Source organism: Sinocyclocheilus rhinocerous, unplaced genomic scaffold (genome assembly GCF_001515625.1).
Source record: "Sinocyclocheilus rhinocerous isolate Xijiao unplaced genomic scaffold, SAMN03320098_v1.1 scaffold1893, whole genome shotgun sequence".
NCBI classification, from domain to species: Eukaryota; Metazoa; Chordata; class Actinopteri; order Cypriniformes; family Cyprinidae; genus Sinocyclocheilus; species Sinocyclocheilus rhinocerous.
The window spans coordinates 413,500-430,598 of NW_015654502.1; the positions used below are offsets into that span (position 1 = coordinate 413,500).

Consider the following 17,099-nt stretch of genomic DNA (forward strand, 5'->3'; position numbering starts at 1 on the left):
CCACTATTCCTATCATGGTCTTTATAGGTGTATTTCTCATATATTTCAGAGGGACTGACCTCTGTTTTTTCCCTTGTAGAAAATCTTGAGATCCATCACTCCTGTCAGTCTGCCCACTAGCATCTCAATGTCTGGTGAGCCTGATTTAGGTGCTTTGAAGATTCCCATTCTAAACCAGTCATCCCAGTACAGGTCATTCTACATCAACAAAGTGTTTATGATCATTAAAGACAGTTTAATATCAGTTGCAACATTCCCAGAAGTGATAACATTGGGCCTACCTTAAAAACAGCAATAGCATAAGGATGAGGCAGGCCCTCCATTATCACAGTACGGCGGCCTCCATTAAAGTCTGCTCTTTCAATGCGGTCTCCATACGCCTCCGTCCAGTACAGCCATGATTCATCGGCCGTTATGCCGTTGGGCCAGCGAACTGCCTCAGACACAATGCAGGAGATGTTGGAACCGTCCATCCAGCTGCGGTAGATGCCTGCTGCGCGATCGCCCCAGTCTGTCCAAAACATCAAGCTAAAAGAGACAGCACATGCAACTTAGTGGTCAGGGTAAAGGGAGAATGCAAACTGCTGAGGAAAACACAACCCTCTACATTGCGAGTAAATCACTCGCATATGCGACTAAATCTTACTCTGGGCGACTAAATAATGTCTAACATTAGCCATTGGCTAATACATTCTTAGATTTTACTCGCCAGTATGTGCGTGAGAGACGTTCAACACAGATTTTCACTCGATAAACACGCCGACTGAGCGCTTGAGAGTTTCGCTCTCCGTCAAGCGATCTGTACTATTTGGATGCACTCAATGGATCATGTCATGTACTCAATGGATGCACAGTATGTAGCACGCAGCGCACCTGTATTTGACGTACCGTAAACTAGTGTGAAGGCCCACGACTCGCCGTCGCTTTACTGATAGCGCTGTGTTTCTCACACATGCAAAGAGAGAGAACGAGAGTCTTGCATACCACGCTGAATCGACGCGCTACATGTAAACCATATTCTTTGTTGTATTTTCCTGTCAAAATAACAGAGTTCATTTAGAATTATTCAGCTTTTAAGAACAAGCAGAAGATATGCCGGTTTCTCGGCAGTGAGCGGAGCTAATGCGGTGTGTGTGTGTGTGTGTGTGTGTGTGTGTAAAATAGTATATCAGTCTGGCGAGTAAATAAAAAAATTTACTAGCCAATGGCGATTATATTGTCAAGGTGTGCGTAGAGGGTTGAACAAGTGATTTATGGGAACACCCTACCTCTCTCCTGGCATGAGCGTCAGGGCTCGAGGCTGCTCCACCACTGAAGAATTGACCAGAGTGCGTCTCAGGTCTCCATCAGAGTTGGACACCTGGAAGAGAGACAATGTGAGGACGACTACAGGAACAAACACCTGTAATTGATGTTGCTGTTGTTGTTTTAAGCTGTGATTACCTCGATTTTCTGAGCACCAGCATCCACCCAATACAGCAACCTGCTGATGGGGTCAAATGAGAGCGCCTCCACGTTTTGTAGGTCCTTTTTGACAATCACTTCCTGTCCAGAGCTTCCATTCAAACACAGTCTCTACAACACAAAAACAGATAAAATACTTATTAAATTAATTTTTAAAAATTATCTAATTAAATAATAAACATTTTCTTTCATTTTTTACATATTTGAAATTTAAAGTTTTTAAATATTTTTTTTATTTGGAAATTAAAGTATTACATTTCTATCAGTGTGGCCTCAATATATTCAAAAAATGTGTAAATATTTCAGTTTTTATGTAGGGATGCACCGATATTTAAATTTTGATACCAAAAAGCTGCTGATTATTTTTGTTCTGAACAGTGACTAAAATATCCAATACTAAAATTCTATAGTATTTATAGAACAACAAATATTAAACAAAACTAAACACTAAAGATTAAAAAAAGAAAGAAAATTTATTTTTTTTAAATTCATTAATTTCTGAAGCTTTAGGCAACTAATGAACATCAACTATATATACACAAATTTACCCAATACAATAAAGAACAAAAAGGGTTCAAATATGCAGAATATTCTAGAAAACCAAAGCATGTGTAGGACTTGGATTTTTTGAAGAACACTGGGAAGTTTAACTGCTCAGGACAAACAAAGGACTCAGGAACAACCTATGAAACTCATCACAAAGTTGTGAATCATCCAGATAACGACAACAAGATCAAATTAATTTACTTTTTCTGCAGCACTGTGAATGTTTAAGGGGATGTGTTCATTAAAGATGTGAGATATTATAATTGTTTGTGTGTTGTTAGCTTAAGCACATTGTGTTTGTCCATACTTGTGACTTTGATAAAGATCAGATGACATTTTATGTCCAATTAATGCAAAAAATTATTTCAATGGTTTCACATACTTTTTCTTGTCACTCTATATATGGTACTGATCCCTAGTTTTATGTGAGTGAAAGAACGTTTATTCACCTCTATGGTGTCCAGTGAAATATCAGCCCAGTATAGGCAGTTCTTCTCATAATCAAAATCCAGAGCCACGGCCTCATGGAGACCCGAGAGTGGAAGCGGCTGGTCTGTACCTGAGGCCAGGTCATAGCGGTGGATGGAGCTCCTCACCGCATACAGGATAAACTCATTACTCTCTAAACAAAAAAAAAGGTAGGTGAGAGGTCTTAAGTTAAGAGGTGAAATAAAGACTCAGTCCAGAGAAATACACTGCATATTATACCTGAACACTCCCATGTGAGCATTTAATTTCAAAGCCACTGGCACTAAAAGGGAGTTGTTCCTTGCTAACAGCTTGCACTCTTCTAGGAAGGCTTTCTATTTTCTGTTTCAGTGCAAATCGTAAAAGAAAACTGATGGCACCGCTGAGTCACATCACTTCCTTCTCCTGCTGGATCAGATCTCAGCTTCTGAAAGAGCTGCTTATTTACTCCCAGCGTCCTCTAGACAGAGAGGCAAGGCTATCAACGCAGCCACTGAAGCACGGTCAAGTGGCTGAGTGCCACAATGCCAGAGAGAAGAAGCAGTCTAGACAGTTCTCTTAAGAACAGCTCGGTGGGGAGACGGGCTTTGATCACACTCCAACAATCCTCATTTGATTTTCAAATCCCATCTTTAGGACTGACTGTTCACATCATTGTATTCAGTATAAGTTAAATCTACATCAGGTGTCAGTGAATCGGTCCATCATGTCATCTCAGCATGGTCATGTTGAGGCATTACTGTATTTTACACATTCATGTTTATACTATGGACACACATTCAGACACAATTGTAGACATTACTGTGATTTGTCTATGTCATGTTGTGTCCATAAATGCATACCCATATCCTTTTTAAATAACAAATGTGTCTTTGATTGGGTTCAAAACAGGACTGATTGTGTTTCTAGCTTCTAACTAAACAGAATTATGAAATTATTAGTAAAAATGAGATCCCATAAGTCAAAGAGTCAAGAAGAAAAGTGAAAAGGTCTAATCTAAACTATATCTTGCATCTGTCATAAACATTTACTTCTAAGAAGTCCACCTGTAAAAAAACAAGATGTTTTAACTTCACAATGGAAAAAAAACAAGTTAAAGATAGATTTATGCCTAGTTTAAAATGTCAATGCCTGTGGTTCTTAATAGAGTTTCAGGTCAGAAGTTTTAATATTACGGTTAGATGAATGATACTCATCCTGCTTCAGTGTTCTGAGTATTTTTCTGAGTAGATGACTTTTGCACATAGAAAAAAAAAACAATTAAACTAAAAGATACATATGCATCTACCATAACAAACATACTAAACGAAGCAAAGCAATGATCAGTAAGCAAACAAAAATTATATGAATTAATAGAAATAGAACTCCTCAGCATATTAGATGTACACTACTTTTCAAAAGTTTGGGGTTGGTAAGACTTTTTAATGTTTTTGAAAGATGTCTCTTCTGCTCACTAAGGCTGTACTAATTTGATCAAAAATGCAGTAAAATTACTACAACTTACATTTTTATGGAAGTTTCCTAAAAGTTTCTATTTGAATATATGGTAACACTTTAGAATAGGGAACACTTATTCACTATTAAATATGGCTTTTCCCTCAATAAATTCCTAATTTGCTGCTTATTAATAGTTAGTAAGGTAGTTGTTAAGTTTAGGTATTGTGTAGGATTAGGGATGTAGAATAAGGTCATGTAGAATAAGGCATTAATATGTGCTTAATTAGTACTAATAAATGACTAATATTCTAGTAATATGCATGCTAATAAGCAACTAGTTAAGAGACCCTAAAATAAAGTGTTACCGAATATATTTTCAAATGTAATTTTTTGCTATGATGGCAAAGTTGAATTTTCAGCATCATCACTCCAGTCTTCAGCGTCACACGAATCTTCAGAAATAATTCTAATATGAACATTTGTGCTGCTTGATATAGTTGTGAAAATGGTGATTCATTCAGGATTCTTTGATGAATAGAAAGTTTAAGGACTTTATGCATTTATTTGAAATAGAAATCTTCTAATGTGTCCCTGCCGAAATAAAAGTATTAATTTCTTTTAAAAGTGTACAAATTGTATTTGTTATTTAATTTATTTATATTTTCAATTTGCAGCACTATTATATTTTTCATCAACTTCTGTTGCTTTTAAATGTGCAATATAAATATACTTGACTTGTTTCTCCATCTTTATTTTGCTCCATATTCTTATAACTTTTTACATGTGAAACAAAATGTCAAAACTGCTCTTTATCATAGAACATAATGCATTATAATCAGCTCTGTTGCAATTTGCTCAATTTATTTTTTGGTTCACGTCACGATTTTAACTTCTATTGCATTTCACACTAAATAGGAACTGTACCACTAAACTATCCCATCTTATATAAGGGACTTTTTTGGTCATGTATTGTCTTTTGGTCATGTAAATGTCCTTACTATCACTTTAGATTCATTTTCTAACTGACACGTTTGAACAGTAGTGTATTTAAAAAGACAAACTTGCATGTAATGTAAAAGAAAATAAATATATATATTTTTTTTTAAATCACTAACATTATTATATTACAATTCTGATATCTCCACAAAAATGTTCCTACCTCAAAGCTTTGCTTTGTGAAGTTTTTTTTTTTATATATAAATTTGAGGCTGTGTTATGAACTTTGACTCCACAACTTCATGTTGCTTCCCATAGGATTGTGAGGTGTTACACAAAAAGAGCTCAGAGAAGATGATTGTGTAAGCGGAGGAGGAGGATCTTACTGTACCTCCCACAGGACAGGGCAGCATTTCTCCATCCAGCCGAGCTTCAACGTCTCCCCCACTGCAGCTGTCTCCAGAAACCTTCCTGTACCTAAAGTGTCAGATGACACACCTTACCATCACTGGAAATCACTTATTAAACTTCACAGCAAATTTCTCTTCTTGAAGAACTTTATTCTAAAAGTTGACACTAGGTGATGCTGTAAGTGCGCGTCTATGAATTTTCTTGCTTTCATCCTGATGTTTGCGTAATATTTTGAGAAGTACCACGGTTGGCGCAAGTTTATCTAAAACTGCAGATTCCATTCATCATTTACTGACAGTAGAAATGCGCAGATCTGCTGGCCGATATTAGTATTAGCTGACAATTATTTTAAATATAATGGCCAATAACCAATACGTAGCGGATTTATGCAGGTACTAAAAACTAAAACCAATAGTTTTGTATGCTTCTGAATGTTGGTTTTACATGCTTTTTCCATTAAATGAACTGTAGGAAACTGAATGAATGGCCACATAAAAAAAAAAAAAAATTGATATCTGCAGTTTTGATGCATTATTGTGAGCAAAATAATCACTAAATATCTATATCAGTTTTCTGAAACGTGCTCTTAAAGGGCAAGAAAATTTCTTGAGTAGTCTTAAAGGAACACTCCACTATTTTTGAAAATAGGCTCATTTTTCAACTCCCCTAGAGTTAAACAGTTGAGTTTTACCGTTTTCGAATACATTCAGCCGATCTCCGGGTCTGGCGGTAGCACTTTTAGCTTAGTTTAGTATAGATCATTGAATCTGATTAGACCGTTAGCATCTCGCTCAAAAATGACCAAAGAGTTTCGATATTTTTCCTATTTAAAACTTAAACTTTAAAACTTGAATCTTCTGTTGTTACATCATGTACTAAGACCGACTGGAAAATGAAAAGTTGCGATTTTCTAGGCCGATATGGCTAGGAACTATACTCTCATTCCGGCGTAATAATCCAGGAACTTTGCTGCCGTACCATGGGTGCAGCAGGCGCAATGATATTACGCAGTGCCTGGAAATAGGCACTGTTAGCATCTCGCTCAAAAATGACCAAAGAGTTGTAGAAGTGTAATAATCAAGGAACTTTTCTGCCGTACCATGGGTGCAGCAGGCGCAATGATATTACGCAGCGCCTGAAAATAGGCTTATTGGAAGTTACCTAGCTGGGGACTACTCTGGCTACCGCTAGACCCGGAGATCGGCTGAATGGATTTGAAAACGGTAAAACTCAACTGTTTAACTCTAGGGGAGTTGGAAAATGAGCCTATTTTCAAAAATAGTGGAGTGTTCCTTTAAATGAAGTTCCACTGTGAAATACAAAAGTCCTCAGTTAAATAACCATCATTAGCTGATAAAAAAAAGCAATACTGACCTACATGTTAAGAAAAAAGAAAAAAAATGTTAGGTTCATAATAGATATGATCATAATAAACTAAGCATCCCTAAATAATAGTAATTAATGTTACTTCCCAATTTTCCCAGGAATCATTACTATAATTGTGATTAACCTCATTTCTCTCAACTGACTGAGCAAGAGATCTAAACTCATCCAGCTAAATTCGGTTCAAGTCCATGTTCTAAATAAATCCTCTCCTCTCGACTGCAGATAATGAGAGGAGAGATGCACGGTGACACAGCACTGGCAGATCTAATAATGCTCCCGGGCGGCAGCTGATGGTGGCGGCTAACAATCTGTATCCAGGAGGACACAGAGCCTTTAATAAGTATTCACCCCCTTGGCCATGTTTTGCTGATTTACAGCACTGAATCACAACAGATATGATTTGGCTTTATAGAGGGAACAAGACTTTTCAAAGTGACCTCTACAAAGTAATCTAAAAGAATGAACTGATTTCATAGGTATGCAGCACCCTATTTTACATAACAAAACGACAAATGTTTTTCTAAGTAAATCATTTAGCTTCAATCATTTTCATAAAATAAATTGACCAACTGGTAAAAATCTTATTTTGACATTAAAGAATGTTGATAGTGACAGAATCTATTGATAGTGACCAAAAAAAGCATAAATAAATTCTGTCTGGTTCAGTAATAATAATTATAATAATAATTCCTTACATTTCTATAGCGCTTTTCTGGGCACTCAAAGTGCTTTACATAGACGGGGGGGGGGGGAATTTATCGTATTATACAATAATTATTAGGGATGTAACGATTAACCGCAAACCGGTCGAAAATCGATTAAAATATGTGACGATTTAAATCGATTGAGATGCCAAACAAATCGCGATACAATTGGAGTAGGAGTTTATATGAATGTATCTCTGAGGGGAACTGACTATCTTTAGAAAAGTTTACGTGGAATTTTCTTTTCATCTTGCCTCTGAACAATGCACATTAATATTTTTTTCTAATCGGTACGAAACTACTGTTTAAAAGTTTGGGGCTGATAAAATTTTTAATGTTTTTGACTTTAAACCATAAGTTTAAATCTAAAATTGCACTTATTTGATTAAAACACAGTGAACAGTAATTTTTTTAAATTTTTTATTTATTTCAATATATTTTAATATATTTCAATATATTTTAAAATGTATTTTTTTCCTGATGGCAAAGCTGAATTTTCATCAGCCATTGTTCCAGTCTTCAGTGTCACATGATCCTTCAGAAATCATTCTAATATGCTGATTTGATGCTCGAGAAACATTTCTTATTATTATCAATGTTGAAAACAGTTGAGAACTGTGATAAAAAAAAATCATCATTTGATGAATAGAGAGTTCAAAGGAACAGCTCATCTGAAATATGATATAGAAATCTTTTTTAGCATTATAAATGTCTTTACTGTCACTTTTGATAAATTCAATGCATCCTTCCTGAAAAAAAAAAAAATTTAAATAAAAAAACAAAAACAAACATAAAAACAATACATACTGACTCTAAACTTGTGAACGGTAGTGTATACATCAATAATGTTTTTTTAAGGATGAATAACTGCATTCTCACCCATTGCTGCGGCGGTAAGTGGTGCCCACCGGACAGGGTACTGGTGGGGCATAAAGGTTTCCAGAAAACTCAGGATCAGGCATGCACACCTCAAGAGACAGATCCTCACTCAGCTTAAACCCATAATCACTGCAAACAGATAAAGATGACACAATAAAGCTGAGGAAAATGATTGGTATTCAAGTGAAGAAAATGGCAACATAAGAAAAACATAGACAGAGTGGGTTTTGGCTCATACCACTCATAGTCCTGTCGAGTGCAGGAGCAATTGGATAGAGTGACAGGCCTGTCGAAGTCCTCGCCGTTGAAGCAGGTGGCGTGAGGAGAGCGCCGCTTGTACACCATCTCTCTGCCGAGCAGACAGCCATTACCCATTTCGTCAGAAGGAGACCAGTGTTTATAGTCGCCCTCCGAGCACGGCACACCTAAGCACACATAACATCAGATGCAGAACTAGAAAAGTTCAGGTACAGGTAGGATATTGCTAAACAGTTGCTAAGCATTTTGGGCTGGTTCCTACGCACATGGCTAGAGTGTTCTGAATGCATTCAAGGAAGCTGCTATGGAGTCCTAAGTGCTTGCTAGTGCGTTATCAGGTGGTTTCTAGAGTATTCAAGGTGGTTGCTAGGGATTTTGCTAGATGGTTGCTAAGGGGTGGTGGTTACAAGGTGGTTGCTAGGGTGCTCGGTGTGGTGCACCAATTAAAAGCACATTGTTCTCTTACCAAGCACATCACTAGCGTTGACCTGCACAATGAGCCAGCTGTGTTTCTGATCCGCGTAAGAGCCAAAGATGGTGAAGATGGTGCTCTTTTCACCCGGTTCAGTCAGCAGTTGGTACACATATACCTCCTGCTCTGAGAACTGTAACTCTTTCCAGGTTTCCCCCTCGTTAGTACTGAACCTGAGCCAGCAAAAGACAAGACACAGCTATCAGTAACGTCCCAAAGCCAGATAATACTCAGAGAGCTTCTACTAAAAGCAGAGCAACATTAGATCTTTAAACGGTCACTGACTTGAGTGTTCTTGTGGAGCCACCCTGTGCGATAGCCATCAAGATCCCTCCATGATCTCCCCAGGTGTAGAAATGAGGACCAGCCAGGGCCTAAAGAACATGCATATCCATTACATGGAACAACAAATGCTACTACACTTTTCAAAAAGTCAGGGAATATAAGTTTATAAGATTATAATGCTAGCAGCATCGTAACCAATGGCATTTGGCCTAAGTAAAATAATACATGACCAAAAAATCCTTTATATAAGATGGGATAGTCTAGTGGTAAAGTTCGCATTTAGTATGTAAAGGGAAACCGGTTCAACTCCTGATTTAACATATAATTTCCCCCCAAAATTATAAATAAATAAACAAAAACCAAGCAAATTGCAAAGAACTGATGATCATGCATTATGTTCTTCAAAAAAAGAGCAGATCTGATCTTTTGCTTCACATGAAAAAAGCCAATACATAAAAACAAAACAAAAAATTATAATAATATATACAGTGGGTACGGAAAGTATTCAGACCCCCTTAAATTTTTCACTCTTTGTTATATTGCAGCCATTTGCTAAAGGTGTCATACATCACAGGCCTCAATTACAACTGATATCAGGTGACCATCTGAAAAAAGGACAGCGTTAAAAACTTTACATGGGGTATTTATGTTTCATGATTTAAACCACATGAGAGATGGTCACAAGTGCATCTGACCACATCATATTTGCAGTGTCGAAGCTAATGTGTCAGCCTACTCAAGATTCAGACCACAAGAGACAAAACAGCAGGAAATTAGCACAAAGAGGAACAAACCCAGCAAAGGGCAAGAAACAAAGTGTTCCTGGCAGATTTTTGTCTCACCACTGTGACAAGAAGTCCAGACAAGGATACTGTCTGCCACCCTGACATCAGAATCATCATTTTCCATTTTTTTGATGACATGCGTTGTACTGCTGCGTCACTGCAGGTGGTTTTGTTATAAATTAATTTGAGTGGTAATGAACTTCATTTACATTCATCTGCTTAAGAAAGATATGCAGCACTTAACACGTTTTTTGCAATAAGAACAATGTTGAGGTGGTGTGGCCGCCCTCGGCTGGCTAAGTCGATGAGTGCGAGGGTGTGTTTGTATGTGATAATTAGCCAGTGAGTGAACTACAAATAATTAGCACATCTGCGCCGGAGTGATAGCAGCCGAAGAGGCAAGACATTTTCACAAGCCTCCTGCGCCTCTCATCTTCATGCATGCACATTATCTAATAATCATTTAATTAAAAGCCTGACTGCGGCTGGGAGAAAGAGAGAGGTATACAAGAGGGAGGAAGTGTCTTCCAACCCATACAAAGAGAGCAAAATCAATGTTTTCCGCCATGCGTGAACTCATGAAGTCGGGCTCATGCACTTGCTCCTTATCATTACAGTGTGAACTGTGTCCTCTGAAGGGGCCTACATGCACTCGGTTAACAGAAGCAAAGCAACATAAACAGGAAGACACAGGCGAGCAGCTAAAGTGCTCATATTTCCTCTCTCACGCACATATGAGAGGAGCAGAGAGCAGGTCATGTGGCCCACCTGTTGCCATGATGAGGCCAGGTGCAGACTCTTTAGACAGAATAGGGATCCTGCGCAGCTGAATATTCAGCAGCTGACTCCACCGCTGGGCCAAGTGCAGGGAACAGCCACTGTCCAGCTGAGAGACCGAGAGAGAGAGAAAGAGAGAGATTGTGACTATGGTAATAAAGAGCACAAACAGTTCAATGGAAGCATGAAAAAAAAACCCTACTTCCTCCCACGATCGCTGAACTCAGCACTCTAACTCCTTTTTCACAAACACAAAACCACAGCTTCATGAACACATGCACACAACTCAATCAAAACGTGGAGATTCTACACTCATGGTAGACAGGAGCACAATATATCGGTATCATACCAGTTATCTACTGATAAAGTATTTTTTTTTTTTTTTACATATTACTATGACTCAATCTTGGGTATTTAATTGTTTATGCTTATTTCCTCTATTTTAAGATGGAGATCACCTTTGCCATTATCTAATGCTCACTTTAAATACATTAAAAACAGTAAGAATTTATAAACACTTTTAATTGTAATCTTTAGCAAATCTCAAAATGAATATCCATTCTTCATACTGTACATTATGTTTTGATGTTTAAATAATTTGTAGCATTTCAAATTAAATATAATACATACAATATGTATATACATTTTTTATAATTATTAAAATTGATTTTAGTTGACAGGGTTTTACTAGGATTTTAATTTAATAATTTTTAGGATTTTTAATTTAAAAAATTTAGAACTTTTAATTTAAAACATTCATTTTGAATTCAATTGTTTCGAATTAGACAAAATAAAAAATAAAAAAATAAATAATTTGTATTTTTTTAGACAAAATAATATAATGTATAGACAAAATAATATAACATTTTATCTAACATTTATCAGTTATTGGCCATAAATTTAAAATAACTACAGGCTATATCGACTAGCTTTTTTTAAAATATAAACATATATATATATATGCATCTGTAGTACTCAGAAATGCCAGCAATGATCGATCATGAATATTATATTTTGTTATAGCGACATTTTGGGTAGTAGCATGTGGTCTGAATGGTTAGAAGGGGATAAGAAATGTATGCCGAAAAGCAAATATTGAGTTTCAGGGGAAGAAAATTTGCTCAACTCTGCATAGAAAGAGCGTCCACATTAGATGTGTTTGTGTGTTACAAAAACTGCTGAATGAGAGCTAATCTAAATGGACCAAAACATAGGGGTCACAAGGATCATGCTTTAATATGCTGGATTATTATTAAATTAACAGGACATCTAAAAAAAAAAAAAAAAGGGACAGCCACCAAAAAAAGAAAAACTTTACCCCAGAGTATTTAGCTGATTTATCTAGTACTCGAGTAGCCAAAATGACCAACATCCCTAATACCTGGCAGTCTATGGTTCCTCCCAGGCTGTCAGCCGCAGGTGGCTGCAGAAGCTCCCAGGTTCCTCCTTTATCAAATGTGATGACTGATCGCATGTTGTCCTCAGTGACTGATCCATTGATCAGAGTGGCCACAAACACACCCCTCAGCCCCTCGACCCGGTGGAGATCTGCAAACGGCTCGTTGGCAAAGTACCTTTCAAATATACAAACACACAAATCTGTTTCCATATGCCATACATATCTGCCAAGAGAGGGGCTCTATGAAAATGCCAATGGCACGCGAGCCAAGCGTATCTCATCTGCATTCCGCACTGCAGTAATTGCGTCTCTGCTCTCAGGCGGCCGTGCTGAGCTCAGTGGTTTGGCGGTGGGTGAGATCCAGAGTAAAACAACAGCATGTCCTTGGGAAGCTGTGCAGGAATGATAGATTGCTTTTCTACTGACAGTGTGGGCGGAGGGACCGGTGGGCGAAGACATAGTTCTTTCATTATAGAGACAAAACCTCACTAACCTGCTTATGGGTTGAGGCTTGTAGAGCAAAAACGGATTTAGAGCACTGATGAGGGGCCGTCACTAAACCAAGAGGAGTTCAAGTAAAGGTGACGAGACCAAGAGCTGTGTAAGACCGGGGCGTAATGTGAATTATTGAAGTGGGACATGTTTCTGGCTAAGTATGGTTGTTGGCTCTCAGACAACATTTATAACTAAATTTTGGGGTTGGGGCTTTAACAATAATTTGTAACAACTTATGGTTTCCTTTGGATTTTAGGGATTCATTTAAAATTGGAAAAAAGAAGCCTTCAATTTTAGCAATTATGTTAAAAGTTTTTATTGAAAACTGCAGTGAAATTATGTATTTATCTATTTATTTATGCATTTTCAGATTTATACTAATGTTCAAATGTTTGGGGTCAGTAAGTTTTTTTTATTTCAAGGAATTAATACTTTTCATCAGCATTAATGGATGCATTAAATTGATTAAAAGTGACAGTAAAAAACATATTTGTTACATAGAATCAGCATTCAAATAAATGCTGTTTTTTTTTACTTTCTATTCATCGAAGAATCCTAAAAACTGTATTATGGTTTCCACAAAAACATTAAGCTGCACAACTGTTTTCTACACTGATAATAATAAGAAATGTTTCTTGAGCACTAAAGCAGCACATTAGAATGTTTTCTGAAGGATCATGTGACACTGAAGACTGGAGTAATGATGCTGAAAATTCAGCTTTACCATCACAGAAATAAATTACATTTTAAAATATATTCAAATTGAAAATTTAATTGAAAATTGAAAATTGAATTTGTAATAATATATAATATTTTTGATAAAATAAATGCAGCCTTGGTGAGTAGGAGAGACTTCTTCCAAAAAAATTTAAAAATTACCAACCCCAAAATTTTAAACGATTCTGTAGTTTTATGAAACTCTTAATTTTCTTTTAAGCTTATGGTAGTCTTTTCAAAAATATGTTACATGAAAATAGTAATTATGAATTATTTGTAAATATTCCGTTTATCTTTTGTAAAGACAGAAAACTACCAATAAAAAGACAATAGAAAGGCAATGCAAAGTATTTAACATTAATGAATGAGGTTAGGGACACGATTATTTAATAGGAATGTTGTTCCAGGACCAACAAACAAATGTCCTACTTGGTAAATCCCGTTTATGGTCACACCATCTGTGTTCATGTACTGTTCTGCAGAAGGAAGGTGTTTCTCTCTCGCACACACACACACACACACACACACACACACATACACTGTGATATTGAACTGTACCTGATAAGCGTGTTGCTTCCGGAGCCATCAGGGCTGAAGTACAACACGTTCTCTAGGGACAGTGAGAAGGCCAGGCCCTGTGTGTCAGAGATGTACAGGTGTGTAACGTTATTATTGTGGTTCACGCATACGAACACCTGGTCCTCCGAAGCATCTGCTATGTAGTACTCCTGCAGAGAGAGGAGAGCAGGGAATCGCATAAGACAGGTAAACAACATGAAGCTGTAAAAGTCATGACCACAAAAATATATTCCTGAAACTAATCGAAGCTGACGGCACTCACCGTGATGGGGTGGCGGGTGTTAAACTGAGCTGCTCTCATTGGCTGCCGGTTGTAGGAAACCCACAGCTGGACAGACTGAGACTCAGGGCTCCCAAACAACGTCTGTGGAAACACATTCATAATGAGCTTAACTAAAACAAATGAATTAAACTGGATATCACATATTACAATTTGTTAAAATTAGAGACAGGATTATTATAGTTAACTAAAACCGAAAGTTAACTAAAACCGAAACTAAAAAAAAAAAAACTTTTACTTGTACTTGGTGAGAAAAAAAAAGTTAACTTTTAAAAAAGTATATAACTTTTTATTCTTATTTTAATTTAGTTCAACTTGATGTACTAAAAAAATAAAAACAAAAACTGAAAAAAATTAAAAAAAAAAAAAAAAATTTTTTAAATAAATAAAATAACTACTGTATATAGATATATTAAAAAAGAAAACAATGACTACTAAAAATGACCAAAAAAAATTACTAAACTTTAACTAAAATTAAAATGAGAATAGAAAATCTAAAAATAGAAATTGATTCAAAATATGAACAAAAACTATAACAGTATATCAATGATTCTAAAATAACACTGATTAGAGATTAATTGATAATGTCTTCTTATGACCATTAATGAAACAGCTTATTTTAATATTTATATCTAAAAACAATTTTTAATTATTGTTTTATTTCAGCTTTGTCACAACTATATGATCAATAGACTACAACAAAAACAATATGCATTTTGATTTTATTAACAAAATTCTTAAAATAATATGAATCATTTAGCATAATTTGTATAAAAATAATAATATATTATTAATTGCATTTAATAATATATTGTATTTAATTAAAAACAATAAGAGAAAATTGTTAAATAAGTTATACTTTAATTGTAGTAATTGTTGTTATTTATGGCACATTTATGCAAAGATGTTTTGGTATCTGAATGTTCGCATAGTTTTATTTTTTAAACATATTTTTAAGACTATATAAAGGTTATTATTTGAATTAATATTTAATATTTGTACTAATAATAAAAAGAAAATTGTGTACATGTGAATACCGTTAAATCAATTGAATAAAAAACTGTGAATATAGGTTAAAAAAAATGGTTAAACAGATTTATCGGTCTATATCTAGTTAAAATGCAGCAACTTTGAGAGATACATCACACAAGGTGGTTTGTTTTACTACTTTTCACTGCTACTCAAAACTGGAACATGGTGCAGCAAAATAATTTAAATTAAACATCACAGAGTCATAAAGATTTTATAAGGTAAACTGAAACCTTCAGTTACCATAAACCGTGGCATAATATCACTATAAATGGGGTCTGAATGGCAGACAATATCAGCGTGGGGAGATATGCCCAGCCAGCACTGTATTCATTGGGGTCCTGTACCTGATAACACTTAATAAGGCCTACTGGGGATTCGGAAGAGGAAAAAACAGTATGTCTCATTTGTACTTCTAAAACTGCTGGTTTTTCAAAGATAAAAGAGAAGGAAAGCTGGTGCTAGCAGCGCGGGAACCTTTTCATAGTACCTGAACTAATTGTGGAACTACCCACTTTTTGGCGTGTTCGCACAGCAGTAAATACGAACTGTTTTAGTTCTAGGAACTCCGTTTGGAGGAACTAAATTAGCTCCTACTTTAGAGCAGGGTCTAAAACAGTTCTGTAGGAACTATCAGTGACATAAGTGTACGCTGATTGGCCAAACGCACGCGAAACACCGGCATATTTACTCCACGAACATGGAAAACTTTTCTCAGCTTCGATGATATGTAACACTGCAAGTTGTCATAAAAAATTAGTCTCTTAGTCCAGCTTTTTGCTCTTGCAATCGCGTAAATTGTGCGTTTACATCTCCATCTCCGTTATAAAAAGACATCGCGGGCGGCCGCTTCAGAGTTCCTGCTGCCGGTGCGAATGCAACCAGGAAAACGGCCCGAGGGAGAAATTGGTTCTCTAGGAACTACCCTGCTGGCTAGTTCCTAGAACTAAGTTCCTAGAACTACGTGGTGCGAAAGCCTCTAGTGTCCCATCAACCTAGGTGTGCCTCTGTCTAGCATTGAGCACGTTTACATGCACATCAGTAAGCTGACAACGCAAGTAACCTGCGTTTACATGACTTCATTAATAAATCAGGTTATTTCCCTGTAGTGACGTCAAAATATAATCATTTGCGTATCTGACTCTGAGTATTCCATACATTTGTCAGTTGTGATGTTAAATTAAGCTTGCAACATGTCGGGAAACTTACAGCTCATACATTATCCTCTCATGCAGTTATAAACGCATCTACTTCTGCTGCACGAGATGAGAACACATTTTTATCATTTTCTGAGTCATGAAAAAGTCTGCTTTTGTGATATATTTCCTTCTTTCTTTACTGCAAGATGTTTTCTCGGTCTAGATGCGCTTAAATCTGCACTAACAATGCATTCCTGTCACGTTTCACACATGCGCACTTCAATGAGCCGACAGAAAGAGGGTTATTGCGTTTACATTTACATTTACATTTAGTCATTTAGCAGACGCTTTTATCCAAAGCGACTTACAAATGAGGACAATAAAAGCAGTCAAAACTAACAAAAGAGCAACAATATATAAGTGCAAATGACAAGTCTCGGTTAGCCTAACGCAGTACACGTAGCAAGGTGTATATAAATATATATATATACACCTTCACACACACTCACTCACTCACTCACTCACTCACTCACTCACTCACTCACTCACTCACTCACTCACTCACTCACTCACTCACTCACACACACACACACTTTCACACACACTCACTCTCTCACTCACACACACACTCTCTCACTTACTCACTCACACAC

At 36.4% G+C, this 17,099-nt stretch overlaps 1 protein-coding gene across 1 annotated transcript in view; it reads right to left on the reverse strand.

Annotated features, from left to right (window-relative positions):
• Positions 1-17,099, reverse strand: part of LOC107717255 (sortilin-related receptor-like) — a 67,082-nt gene that overhangs the window by 16,694 nt on the left and 33,289 nt on the right. The window contains exons 7-21 of the mRNA XM_016523938.1: positions 14,261-14,362; positions 13,978-14,147; positions 12,190-12,382; positions 10,800-10,917; positions 10,570-10,673; positions 9,247-9,335; positions 8,956-9,134; positions 8,470-8,656; positions 8,232-8,360; positions 5,243-5,328; positions 2,460-2,632; positions 1,444-1,575; positions 1,269-1,360; positions 282-528; positions 60-198 (exon numbers count right to left, since the gene is read on the reverse strand). Of these exons, the coding sequence (XP_016379424.1) occupies positions 60-198; positions 282-528; positions 1,269-1,360; positions 1,444-1,575; positions 2,460-2,632; positions 5,243-5,328; positions 8,232-8,360; positions 8,470-8,656; positions 8,956-9,134; positions 9,247-9,335; positions 10,570-10,673; positions 10,800-10,917; positions 12,190-12,382; positions 13,978-14,147; positions 14,261-14,362 (2,140 nt within the window). The remainder of the gene's footprint in view (positions 1-59; positions 199-281; positions 529-1,268; positions 1,361-1,443; positions 1,576-2,459; positions 2,633-5,242; positions 5,329-8,231; positions 8,361-8,469; positions 8,657-8,955; positions 9,135-9,246; positions 9,336-10,569; positions 10,674-10,799; positions 10,918-12,189; positions 12,383-13,977; positions 14,148-14,260; positions 14,363-17,099) is intronic.